The following is a 12,315-nucleotide window of genomic DNA, read 5'->3' as shown; positions in this document are numbered from 1 at the left end:
CTTGTGTTATTACTATTATTACTGATGTAGTCCAACTGAAAAATTATTCTCTCCATTAACGTTATCATTTTTATAAAAACCGTCTTCTTCAATTTGGAAAGATACTAAAATCAGAGGCAACGGCTTGTTCCAGGTCCAAGATTTTCCTATGTTTTTGACGCTTTAATTATCCCAGAGGACAGCCTTCGTACGGCTTTCCCCAATTTTAAAATTAGGGATATGCTTCTCCAGGGTGTGCCACTGGTGTTAGATGCTCTACCCATCACGACAGCCAAACCTAAAACAAACATACATATACAATTTTCTATTAATTTATAATAATTTTTAATTTTAAATAGCCTGCATCAGGCATAACAACACTAGCACACGACAATTTAAAGTTTTCAAACACAATGACAAGGCCAATTTTTTACAGTTGAAGATGAAGAAGAAAGAGGAGGAGAAATTTCAAACCCTGGGCTTTGGTTTCTTCTTTTTGGATTGGGTCAGTTGGTTTTGTCCTTTCAAAACATTTTGGTCAAGATAATGAACTATTGGGCCAATAACCAGGTTCTGTTGAGCACGTCCGACTACCAAGCTAATCGTATTCCAATTACAGAACGACAGTACGTTGATTTTACATACACAAGTCAGCAGACGCCCCGTCGTTTAGGATGATTTATTTTTTAATTTGGTGAGGAACGAGATTATTATTCAAATTGAAGTTCAAGGACTATAAAATTAAAAAAGTACAATATTTTTCTTTTGAACTGAAAAAAAAAAAAAAAAGAAAAAAGAAAAAGAGGTACAATTTAAGGAGTAAAATCTTGTCTTCGCATAATGATTGATTTTAAGCCCACATCTAGATCTGGACCAAGTTGTAGAATCTGAATCCTTTTCGCGTTACTCTCGCATAGCGATTCCTTACTCTCGGTACAGCTCTGCTTCTCTCTATACTTTCTGTCGCGACAGTGTTCATGTTTCCATAATAACGTCTGGTTTCGACTAGACATGGCTGACAATATAATACATGTCTTCCTTTTTTAATGGTGTTTAGAATTTTCTGACTGTTATGGGAGACGGTGATCATGGTTTAAAATGCATTAGTGTACGTTAGCTGTTTGTGAAAAATTCCAGCTGAATCTATTCGATTCCATTCACATCTGTACAATGGAATTCGGGTCTAAATATCTGTATACTTAACCTTAACTCTGTGGTAAATTTTCTGAAAAAGATATTCATATTTGCGGTATCGTGAATCCTTTGATCAACTGGAATTCTATTAATAGCAAAAACATGAAAATGTTTTTTGGTTATCAATTCTGGGGACTAAAGGTCCAGATGTTCTAATTCTACCTGCGAAAACACGAGTGTTTTTTGTTTTCTTAAATTTAGTATTTTTATCATGTTTTTTTCAATCACATACTAACTGCAATTCACCTTGTTTTCTGTTATTACAGTAAAGTCGCTGATGGACTGTTGGAAAGGTATTCTAAAGGTTCCAGTGGACCCAACCAGCAGAAGTTACTGCAGAGTTGCTGTATCTCTCTGCCTCTCGCCTAGTTCTAAATCACTAACAGTAAGTTGTTCTTTTTCCTTCAATTGTCAAAAGTAATGCTTTTATTGTCTGCAATAATTTATTAGGAAATTCTGAAACACCATGAAATGTATATAGGTACCCTCAGCAAATGCCATCTTCTTTTCTGGAGATAGAGTTGAAGGGACCGAGAATCCGGTGATTGAGAGACTATCTGATCTGCAGAAAATAGCCGAAATTTTGGTCTCTAAATTTGGTGGTTCTGTTAATGCTTGGGTTATTGAAGCTTCAAGTTTCAATGGCCCTTTTGCTGTTTATAAAGATTTCATTCCATCTGTGAATTGTTGGGGGGAACCAAAATCCTATAGCCCAGCTGGATTCCCAGCTTCTACTTCAACCATCTCACTCTTATCAAATTGCATTAGAGAGGTATGTTACCAGTCGATAACTTAAATACTATGATGTTCAACATGTTTGCTTCAAAGTGGTTCATGAAAGATTGGTGTACATGTAAATTATTCTCAATATCAATACAAATCTTTTTGAGGTATTGAATTCTTACTAGGGAAATCCATATTGTGTTTGCACTTAATGGATTTACCTGTCAAACATTTTGGTTGCTTTCGCAAGTCATTTATTTACAAGAACCGAGAGAAACCGAGGCTGATCGAAACTCCAAATTACCATTAACGTTGAGCTACTACTTCATATTGTAAATTTTTCAATATGGCAGGCAAAAAAGGTCATTTCAACAAAAGAGAAAGATCCAATTTCTGCGAGTGCATCATCAGCTTCTTTTTACGAGCCCAAAACATACATCCTTGGATTCAGCAAGGGTGGCATTGTGCTTAACCAGCTAGTAGCTGAGTTGAGTGTTTCAGAAGTAAAATTAAATTCAAAAGAGCAGCATATGAACAGGAAATGTTCCCAAGAAGACATTCAAATCATACCACGCAGTAAAGAAAGTCTTCTAAACAGCATTACAGAGATCCATTATGTGGATGTGGGTTTAAACTCGGCTGGTGCATATATCACTGACCATAATGTGATTGAGAGAATCTCAAAACGTCTCACGCAAGGAGCTCCAGGAATCCGTTTCGTCCTTCATGGAACACCCAGGCAATGGTGTGATAGCAGGCGAGTTTTGATACGTAATGAAAAAGACAAGTTAGTTCATCTACTTCAGTCTGAAGCTAGAAGGAGCGGAGGGAAACTAAAGGTGTGTGAAAAGTTTTATTTCGCTGATAGGCCTCCAGATTTGCAAATGCACTTTGAAATAATTCAAAGTATGGATGTTAGTTGACCAGTTAACTGTGCATATTTTAATTGACACTCTCATAGCTGTATCTATAAATTTTGATGGAAAAGATAATGATATACTGTTTGCTTTATTCAGTACTTCTAACTGAAGTGATTACTTTTTTTTATTTTTCATTTTCTTTGAATCAATGTAATACTGAAGCATAAATTATCACCTTAATTGAATTATTTAGAGGTATCATGTACCGCAGCATCAGCTAAAGAATTCAATTGAATTCATAATTTTGAGTATTTGGTAGATTAAAAGTTCATTTCAATTCCATAAATTTGATTTTATAGAATTGGACATAATTAAATCAAATTTCACCAAATTTAGTGGAATTTCAGATAAAATTTCACCAAAATTAGTGGAATTTCATATAAATTCCACAAAACTTGGGACAAAATTTCCATATTTTCATTCTCTCTCCTTTCTCGCTTCTCTCGGTTGCTCTCTCTCTCTCTCTCTCTCTCTCTCTCTCTCTCATTTTCATTTTCTTTCTTATTTTATTTTTCTCTTTTTATATCACATATAGAATTAAACTTTAAATTTCTTCCAAACATAAATGAATTCCACATTTTTGCTTATCATAATAAACACAGAAATTCATATATAAATGATATTATTTCTTGCATCTCTGCTGTTTCGCATGCAAACACAAACTGAAAAGGAAGGAGAGTTCAGAGTAGGTCATAGCAAATGTACGTTTTCTTTTATCATTACAAGAACCTCAGTATAGAAAGGTGAACAAGCAGGGTTCACGGACACCATTTATTTAGATATAATTAATAACAAAAAGATGTTGAAGCCCAAGGCTCCAAAAGCTTTATTTCTCTGTGTCACCACTGCACTGCTTCATTTTAGTTGATGCTGAGCAAAGAAAATCGGGAAAATGAAAATTAATTTAACTAGTATTACTTATGGATCATGTTAGAAAGCAACTTAACTATAGTGAAAACCAAAAATGGAGCAAGCAGGAAATAAAAAACTTACTTCTGACAGTTGATGTTTTTGGAGATGGGAATGTTCACTTCAACCCCACATTTTTTAGGGAGAGAAGAGGCAGAATCTTCATTTATATTTGGATAGTGAGAGGCAGCAGCCTTAGCACAGTCGCAGGCAGCTCGCCTGTCGGCTGTGGTTGGAGCAAGTGCCTTCAAATTCTTGACTCCACCACAACATGCAGCTGATGGAGCGGTGTCTGCTCCAGTCAGGAAGGGAATGCAAGGGGCTAAAGCCGAATTCACTTGCCCACAATCCACAGCCTCTCCTGGCATTGCCATTAGTTGAACAAAAGCTACAACAATCAGAATTGTTATGATTGCTCCCTTCATTTTTGCTAGTATCACGAGTGCTTAACCTTGAGCTTGTATATCTGTTAGTTATTTGAGTCTGATGAGTGAAGGCAGAGGCTGAAATGTGGTATTTATAGCCTCTTCAGAGATAAGAAAGCTAATACATGTGGGTCATGGACTGATGTAGAACATTAGAATATTGGTTACATGATTTTGGCTTCTTCTCTTATTTGAAGTATCACTTTGTTCATCTTTAACAGTAAAGAGGATGAGGTTCTGGATAATTTTTCAATCTCCTAAGAGGTTCCTGTGGATCTTTCTTACGTCAATAACTCTTCCTATTGTCATGCCAAAACCGAAACGCAACTGCAGCTATCCTTTCCAGGGCTTTACATATTTATCAGTATAGTGAAACTTCCATTAATCTTAATCAACTATTCCATTGGGAAAAAGTTTGTAAAAAAAAACTAAAAGAAAAAGTTTGTAGCTCAAAAACAAAAACCAAAAAAATTTATTAAAGTAAATTATAAACAGTATATTCATTTAGACGAAGATATTTCTAACCATATATATTGGGAAAAAAAAAAAAAGTAGTAACATTTAAAAAAAAAAAAAAACCTTTATTTGCTTGGATTAGTGTATAAGATTATCTATGCATCGGACGCATGTAAAAAATTTTTAACAAATAATAACTATTAAAATAATTAATTTTACGATATTCTTGGTTACTGTTTAGTGTAAGATGATTACCCCCACAGGGTTTTGGGAGGGCACCTGAAAGATAATAGTAGTGCGGCGTCGTTTTTCAATCATTCGCATTGGCAGAGCGACAGGATGGATGGTTAAGAACAGAAGTCTCGTTTACAAGAGTGTAATGTTTGACGAGACGCATAAAATGTACTCACATAATCGTGCGGTGTCGTTTCTGGAACACCGGCGGTCGTCCGACGACGAGATGAAAAAGAAAAAAAATGAAGAATTATCTGAAGAAGGTGAAAAAGATTAAGATTTCCTGTGGTTGTTACAGAATCTAAAAATGATGAGGAATTCTTGAAAAAGCCGAAGGAACTGGTTTTTTTAGTGGTGGTAGATTTGTATCGTCGTTCTTGTGGAAGCTAAAAGCATATGGATTAAGGGTTTGCAAACCAGAGTTAGGGTAGATTGCAAAGCAGGACACTAACCGAGAAATCAAGATAGTAATGAACTCAAGAAATCATGCTAACTGAATGTTTGGAATCAGCGGTTCTATCTGGTAGGTATGTATATAAAATGCGTTTCGACCTTTCGGGCTCATTAACTGTTCGACGAGATTCCTCAAAGGAATATAGTTGTCTGGAATACGATGATATGGATTTATACGCATTGGAGAAACTATGAAATGAAAAATGGAAACCCAAACAAAGTTGGGGCTCTGGTTCAAACACTACCGCATTGTCCATGATTGCAGCGCGTGCATGTGAGATATAGCATTCAATACTGCTGCCAATCATCTTCGGTAGGTTTCTACATTAAACTTCTGCATTTCTTTGCACTTTTGTTTCAGGAAAGTTGCATAGTTCATTAATCGTGTCTGGTCTCCACTCCACTCAAAATTGTTTCCCTCGTCGTTTTGCTTTCACAACTTGTTTTGGAAATTTCTTTTGCAATTGATAACATTGATCATGGTTAAATGCGTAAATGTAAAACTGTTTGTGAAATATCCCAGCTGAATCTCTTTAATGCCAGTGGTTATCTTATTGCAGAGTTGCTGGATTTCTAGCTTCTCTTAATCATATTCCTCTTATCAAGTTTGCCTCAGAAAGTTATGTTATTAGGCCTTGAACAATTTAATTTTTTCTTGGAAGTGATTCATGAAAGATAGCTAATTTGCCTTTATCGTAATTATTCCCACAATCAATACAATTCTTTCAGAGGTATATATTGAATTATTCTGATTGTTCTGTTCTTGTTTTTTCACATGTACCATAAGAATAAGAGTATCTTTTAATGAAATGAGTTTTTATTTAAATCATTGAAGGACTCGTAACAATTTTGTTTAGATATAAAGTATACAGAAATTAAGGAGATGCCAACATCGGAGACTCTCGAAGCTTTATTTCTCACTGCAACATGCCTTCATTTTAGTTGATGCTGGACAAAAAAATTTGGGAAAATGATCATTAGTTTAACCAGCATTACTTACAGATTCTAGTCAGAAAGTAACTTAATTATAGTCAAAACCAATCAAGCAACTAGAAAACTTACTTCTGACAGTTTGTGTTTTTGGAGATGGGAATGTTCACTTCAACCGCACATTTTTTAGGGAGTGAAGAGGCCGAATCTTCATTTATATTTGGATAGTGAGAGGCAGCAGCCTTAACGCAGTCGCAGGCAGCTCGCCTATCGGCTGTGGTTGGAGCAAGCGCCTTCAAATTCTTGACTCCACCGCAACATGCAGCTGATGGAGCAGTGTCTGCTCCAGTCAGGAAGGGAATGCAAGAGGCCAAAGCCGAATTCACTTGCCCACAATCCACAGCTTCTCCTGGCATTGCCATGAGTTGAACAAGACCTACAACAACCAGAACTGCTGTGACTGCTCCCTTCATTTTTGCTCCTTGCTAGAGTGTGTGAACTGCTTAGTTAACTGTGATATTGAGCTTGTATGTACGATATATTTCTGTGTGTGAGTGGGATTCTTTATCAAAGTGGTACTTATAGCCTCTTCAAAGGTAACAAAGGTAAGCATGTGGGTCATGGACTGCTGCACGAGCATAACAATCGAGAATATTGGTTACATTATTTTGGTTTCTTCTCTACTTTGAAAGGCCACTGGCTTGCCTTTAACTGCAAAGAGGATGAGCTTTCTTTTTTTGACAATTTTTCTATCACCTAACAGGCTTGAGGATCTTACCAATCTTGGGCCAATTTTCGGCAACAATTTTCTAAGATAGCGTTTAATAAAAATTTTAGCTGCCTTTATTATTTAGAGTATTCGATGGTGTACAATCTATATTAGTGTGCTCAAAATTTGAAGGAGCAAATTGTAGCAACTAATTTTACTGAATAAGGCCTTGGTGTGTTCTTTATTGTGTTTTTACCAGTAAACATGGCTCTAAGGCTGTATTTTTTTTTAATTTTATAATACACAATATACAAATGTTTTATCTTTGACATGTTAAATCTCAACTCTCGAGAATGTATCTCCGTAGATACAGTGAAAGTAAAACTAAGGTTCTAAATTCGAATATATAAGATTTAATAACTCTCCATCTCTCGAAATTAAGATTTGTTTGTTAAAGTTAACTCAAAGAGTCCAAACTCCAAATTACAAAAGATTTATTAAATGAGAGGATTTTTGTTTGCAACTTGAGCCCTTTTAAGCCAAAATGAAAATTGGCTTACGGAGTTTACTAATGCGAGATGGCGATGCATTGGTTGGAACATCAAACGAGATAATAACATTTAGCTTTATAAGCTGTGCCAGCAAATTAACAATTGGATAAACAAGAAATCAATACATCAATGCCAATTCTCAAGCACAAAAATATATTATTAAAATGATGCTTTCAGAAAACACCTACTCCATGAACCTGAAACAATTAAAGGTTTAAATTACCCTGTAAGTTAATTTCCTATCAGCCGCTTGTTATAGGTCTATTCTGTAATTTTCAAAAATATAAAATTTAACTTTGACTTTTTAGTGATGTCTAGTTGAACGCTTCTCTCTCTCCTGTGGGAAGCTTTAGATCAGGCTCCACTGCACTGAGAGGAGAAAAATAATGTTCCACCATATCTTCCGACACTTCTTCCAAGCTTGGAGGATTCCACTGCATTTTTCAGTATAGATGGAAATACAATTACTTCAAATTACATGTTTGTTTTTAAGGCCAAATTTATCTAAAGATTGATTATTTCGAAAATCTACAAGAAAACACTAGCGTCCTAATTTCATTATCAAGCATGATTTCCAATCAAGGTCACTGAAATCCATCTCATAATATTATCATCATATATCCATTTTCTTGAATGGGAAAAGTGATAACGACACCTCTTACCTTCGGTGCTAAGTCCTTATCGACCATCCGTGCACGAACACCCTGAAGAAGAATTAGAAAACAAACTATATTGATAAAGATTGTTAATGATTTTTCTACTAACAAATAATAAGTTCTAATACCTCACAAAAGTCACTAGATATAAGCTTGGATGTTCCCTGCAAGGACATTCGATATTCACGGACCAAGCACTGGTCGAGTGTTTGAAATCTACCTTCACGTATCTGGAACAACAGACAGCAGTGGTTCAGTTCATGATGCAATAGTTTCAAAAGAGAGAGCATAGAAAAATGAGTGGAATGGACTCACAGATCTTAAGGAAACCTTCAAGCTTAATGGTGATGCTTCCTTGAGTCTTCTTAGAGTGGAATTGCAAAATGCATCTTTAGTACCAGAAGCCTCACTTTCCTGAGAGAAATAGTAAATCAGCAAATTGCATGTTTATAATGTTAAGGAAGCAATTAGAGTCGCTAATCTGGTGGAGGCATTTCCGGGATCAGTAGATAACAGTTGAAAAGACCGTCCCACAATTCACAAATCCTGCTGAAATAGTTGAAATTGGCTAAAGAATTCAAGATTTTACAATTCATTTTTAACATGGTAAAGGCCTTGATAAACTTTATCAATAACCAACATACTCTCAATATTTTCATGACAGAATTTCCCAAGATAGCCAAACTGTTGAGTAAACTAACTCGCCCAAACAGGAATCTCCTGATGGAAGTCCTGTTCCAGTGAAAAATACTTCATTTCCACTCCTTTTCCCTTTTCTTACTGCTTTTCACTCCCTTGTTTACTTGTTAAAAACTTTATCAAAACTTAGTGATATTTGCAAGATTCATTCTGTGGCCCTGAACTAACAAAAAGCATGAATCTGAAAATATATGCTTACCAGAGCATCAAATATTTCTTCAACTGTGTCATGGCTGAAACATTTATCGACAGTTTCAATCCTACACAAATAATACAACATGGGATCAATTAACTTGATCACTATATCAACAAACTTAGTAAGCTTTATGGAAATTTTCACGTTATTTTAAATACTGCACTGTATTTAATATGAAATGGAATGACAGTAAATTTGTTTGCTTTCAAGAAGAACTTAGAACTACAACTTCTGCAACTCAGTTTTTTTCACATTGTAAAACAAACCTGTGAATTACACTCATCTTATCTGGATGGACAAGGTCGCTGTACTTTTCTAAATGAGCTTCAATAACAGAAGGATCATCAGTGACCAGTTCCCCAAGCTGTTGCTCAAGTAACTGAAGCCTCTGTGGGGTGAAAAATAAAAAGGACAGATTGAAGTTAACAATGACAGACAACCAAAACAAGGAAAAAGTAGAAAAGAGTATATCATTACCTCACTATATGAATAATGGGTAGCCAGGCCACAGGCAACCATTTCAGCTCCACTGAGGGTTTCTGAAGTTAGAGCCAAGTATTCCCCTGCAAACAGGAATTAACTTCATATCAGAATCATTCCAACCACCACTTTACCCATTGGGCATAGAAAGACACTCACACCTTGCAGCAAAAAATGAATTCCATATATGGAGAACCAGGAATCATTGCACTAAGCAAATTCAAGAAATATTAAGACTTCAGACCTAACTCCAAAGAGAAATTTTCATCAGAGTGAGTCATTTATGCAGTATCCTCAAGGTAACAGCAAAAGCCATCAGGCACTCTTTTAAGAGAAAATTGCCAAATCAACTGAATGAAAATTAAGGAGGACGGGGAGGGGGATGGGAGAAGGTGGGACATATCATTAATTTATACTCCATTTTATTGTTCTGGAAAGGATAAACATTATGCTGCCAATTGCCATAAGATGATTCAGGGGAAAAAAATTACAGGGAAAAGAAAAGAAATATGATTATGCAAGAATACCTAAGCGACCAGGTAGATGAGAGAGGTAGAAAGATGCACCAGCATCAGGATGGAATCCAATAAGAGTTTCAGGGGTAGCAAAGACCTGGCAAAATGTTAGGACAAGATGCATTATTAATCACAAGCTTAAATAAACTATAATTCATAACAGAGAAACTAAAGCAGATTAAGTATTTAGAATAGTTTCCACTGGTAAATCACAAGAAATAGGAAATGAAGGATCAATAATATTCACTTATGGTCTTAAACAAGCCTTAACTTTTCAAAACTTGCACATAAAACGCAAGATACACAAGTCATGTGATGAAGATTTTCTGATATTTTTCAAACATGAGAGCAAAAAGAATACCAAGATTTTCTGAATAATTTTGATAAATCAATGATTATGAACAAGTAAAAAGTAATAGGTGCATCATTTTTATATTTCATACAGTTTTATCAGTTGCAACACGGAATGTTCCAGGTATTGAAACTCCACCACCACCACCCATGGTAATTCCATCCAAAATAGCCACCTACAGGGAGATAATTAATGCACCACTCAAAAAATTAACAAAAGAACTGTGCTACCAGAATGAGTTGTAGTTTTTCCCAACATACAAAGATACAATTTTTCATATTGTCTCAAAATTTCCGCAAAACAAGGAAAAAAATCTAGTGATTTGCAGAAGTGGCTAGTGACCTGAGAATTATGAATACTCACATGTGGCTTCAAATAAGTACCTAGTATGTATATGAAAGTATACAGTGTCCGAAAAAATTCCTTACAATCTTCCAATCTCCCTGCATGTATCGTAGCAAACACTTTACTGGAATACCTTACGGTGATCAATAAATTATATAACCATTTAAAATAATAATGTAATAGTAGAATTGGCTCAAATGTTGTTATACAGGGTCTTCAGAGGGACAGTAGTCTTATCTCTTTACCTTGGTTTATCAAGTGATAAAGAGCAACAATGTCTCCACCTGCACAAAATGCCCTGCCACTACCCTTCACAGATTGAAAATAACTTCTAAGTATTCCTTACTGGAAATTGAAACTGATTTCAATGAAAAATAATAATAATTAAATTTAAATTAAAAAAAAAAAAAAAAATAAGCCACTGAGTGAAAATTGGATTGGAATATTACCTTCATCGCCACAAAACCAATATCCGGATTATCCTCCCAAGATGTATACAATTTTAGCAATCTAGCACCCTAAGATTGTTATGCAAATACACACAATTAGATGAGAAATACTCGTATAATTACAAAATAAATAAATAAAGGCAGAAGTGCACCATATTAGTATTAAGAGCATTGAGAGCAGAAGGTCTATTGAGAATGGCGGTTCTGGAATAAGCTTTACCTTCGACTAATACCTGCCTCGGGCAGCAATAATCATCAAAATGTTAATTAAAGAAATTGAACACAGAACTACGAGTTAATTAAATCGGGTGTGGATACTAACATAACGACCTGGTTCTCGAGATTGTCATCGATTGGGTTATTGCTTGGAGGAGAAGAGACGGTTCTGTAGTGGTTAAAAGGAAGAGAGCCACCACTCCGAGCTCTACTTCGCCTTATGATGAAGGCTGCTGCTGCCTTCAATCTCTGCATTACTGCTTCCTACGCTTTTGTTTAGGGTATCGAATTTTCTGCTCAAAATTTAGGTATCACCTCTATCCCTCTCCCAATCTCCGGCAGAGCATAGACTGTTAGTTTGCTCTCGTCTGATCGGAATGGGATATGCACAAGGAAAATGGAGAAGTAATGAGAAATTACAGCTCACCCACAGTGCTCACTGATAGTTACTAAATTCCGCATAGTTTGACTACAGGATCACACTTATCCTTGACCAGAATATTGGGCTATTTTGAACATGGATGTAACTCGACCTAATTCATGGATGCCGTTCCCTCCCTAACAGCCACTTCCCCCTACCCCTGTCAAGGCCCAAGTTCCAACACCCATCAATCGTTACTAAATCCAATTGATAATTTTTTTTTATTTTTAAATTATTTTATTTGATTATGATTTGTATAGATAAAAATTGGAACAAAAGGTTGATGCAATTCTTAAAAATCTTAAAAAAATAAGAATAAATAAATTAATTAATTAATTAAACCGAGTTTAACTGGTTTTGATTTGATCGAATTTTGCTAATAATTATTAATTTGATTTAATAATTTCGATTGAAGGAGCCTTATTTGCTAATTTACAGTTAGTGGCTTAATAACTTACCTAAGTAAATGTGAAAAAGAAGCATATTTTAATGGCTCGAACTTT

General features: G+C 35.4%; 4 protein-coding genes across 6 annotated transcripts; 1 reads left to right on the top strand and 3 right to left on the bottom strand.

Annotated features, from left to right (window-relative positions):
• Positions 1 to 741: 741 nt before the first annotated feature.
• Positions 742 to 2,943, top strand: LOC105643189 (uncharacterized). Its single transcript, XM_012228266.4, has 4 exons — positions 742 to 912; positions 1,440 to 1,558; positions 1,655 to 1,945; positions 2,250 to 2,943. Exons 2-4 carry the CDS (start codon positions 1,451 to 1,453, stop codon positions 2,817 to 2,819), a joined length of 969 nt encoding a protein of 322 aa, XP_012083656.1. The 5' UTR covers positions 742 to 912; positions 1,440 to 1,450; the 3' UTR covers positions 2,820 to 2,943.
• A 563-nt stretch (positions 2,944 to 3,506) lies between these two features.
• Positions 3,507 to 4,227, bottom strand: LOC105643187 (non-specific lipid-transfer protein A). The gene is made up of 2 exons (XM_012228263.3): positions 3,810 to 4,227; positions 3,507 to 3,686 (listed from the first exon to the last, which is right to left on the bottom strand). Exons 1-2 carry the CDS (start codon positions 4,148 to 4,150, stop codon positions 3,677 to 3,679), a joined length of 351 nt encoding a protein of 116 aa, XP_012083653.2. The 5' UTR covers positions 4,151 to 4,227; the 3' UTR covers positions 3,507 to 3,676.
• Positions 4,228 to 6,088: 1,861 nt separating this feature from the next.
• Positions 6,089 to 6,960, bottom strand: LOC105643186 (non-specific lipid-transfer protein A). Its single transcript, XM_012228262.4, has 2 exons — positions 6,356 to 6,960; positions 6,089 to 6,241 (listed from the first exon to the last, which is right to left on the bottom strand). The coding sequence occupies exons 1-2, from the start codon at positions 6,694 to 6,696 to the stop codon at positions 6,232 to 6,234; spliced, it is 351 nt and encodes a 116-aa protein (XP_012083652.1). The 5' UTR covers positions 6,697 to 6,960; the 3' UTR covers positions 6,089 to 6,231.
• Positions 6,961 to 7,619: 659 nt separating this feature from the next.
• Positions 7,620 to 11,836, bottom strand: LOC105643185 (3-hydroxyisobutyryl-CoA hydrolase-like protein 1, mitochondrial). Of its 3 annotated transcripts, none has more exons than XM_012228258.4 (14): positions 11,506 to 11,836; positions 11,328 to 11,408; positions 11,176 to 11,244; positions 10,972 to 11,035; positions 10,745 to 10,824; positions 10,473 to 10,556; positions 10,042 to 10,126; positions 9,512 to 9,597; positions 9,301 to 9,422; positions 9,038 to 9,098; positions 8,455 to 8,553; positions 8,268 to 8,369; positions 8,146 to 8,187; positions 7,620 to 7,917 (listed from the first exon to the last, which is right to left on the bottom strand). In XM_012228258.4, exons 1-14 carry the CDS (start codon positions 11,644 to 11,646, stop codon positions 7,798 to 7,800), a joined length of 1,236 nt encoding a protein of 411 aa, XP_012083648.1. In that variant the 5' UTR covers positions 11,647 to 11,836; the 3' UTR covers positions 7,620 to 7,797. The 3 variants fall into 3 exon arrangements, with proteins under 3 accessions (XP_012083648.1, XP_012083650.1, XP_089577931.1); XM_012228260.4 differs by having other exon boundaries at positions 11,498 to 11,557; XM_089721805.1 differs by lacking the exon at positions 11,506 to 11,836 and having other exon boundaries at positions 11,396 to 11,408.
• Positions 11,837 to 12,315: the final 479 nt, after the last annotated feature.

Source organism: Jatropha curcas, chromosome 5 (genome assembly GCF_041381405.1).
Source record: "Jatropha curcas cultivar XTBG-Jc1 chromosome 5, XTBG_Jcur_1.0, whole genome shotgun sequence".
Lineage (NCBI taxonomy): Eukaryota > Viridiplantae > Streptophyta > Magnoliopsida > Malpighiales > Euphorbiaceae > Jatropha > Jatropha curcas.
This window is presented reverse-complemented; position numbering and strand designations above follow the sequence as displayed.